The sequence below is a fragment of the Penaeus monodon genome, chromosome 32, assembly GCF_015228065.2.
Source record: "Penaeus monodon isolate SGIC_2016 chromosome 32, NSTDA_Pmon_1, whole genome shotgun sequence".
Lineage (NCBI taxonomy): Eukaryota > Metazoa > Arthropoda > Malacostraca > Decapoda > Penaeidae > Penaeus > Penaeus monodon.
Window position 1 is genome coordinate 20,152,778 of NC_051417.1, and position 349 is coordinate 20,153,126.

General features: G+C 52.7%; 1 protein-coding gene across 1 annotated transcript in view; it reads right to left on the reverse strand.

Annotated features, from left to right (window-relative positions):
- Nucleotide 1: 1 nt before the first annotated feature.
- The window catches only part of LOC119593293, a 10,558-nt gene continuing 10,210 nt past the window's right edge, over nucleotides 2–349 (reverse strand). Inside the window, exon 4 of the mRNA XM_037942222.1 lies at nucleotides 2–110. Within this exon, the coding sequence (XP_037798150.1) occupies nucleotides 23–110 (88 nt within the window). The 3' untranslated portion in view covers nucleotides 2–22. The remainder of the gene's footprint in view (nucleotides 111–349) is intronic.

Below are 349 nucleotides of genomic sequence, written 5' to 3' on the forward strand. Positions count from 1 at the left end.
GCTGAGTCTCGAAGCGCATGTCTCAGAGTTTCGGCGTCCTGGACCCTTCGTAGCGCTGGATCCCGTCGGCCACCGCTGCCAACACCCTGGACAAAATATGGAGCATGGGCCTAAAAGAGAAGACAAGAGATTTTGAGGAGGTAGAAGGTAAGTGAGGATTGAAGGGGGGGGGAGGGAGAGAAGTTGAGACTGAGAGGCTGTGCGGATAAGGCTTATTCCCCGAGAGGAGTTGTGCGGATAAGGCCATTTTCCGAAGAGGTTACTTTGTATAAGGTATAGCCCTCTACCACCCTCCCTCCTCTTTCGAAATGCGTCCAAGTACTTTGAGAATTGAGGTGACCGTAGGCCT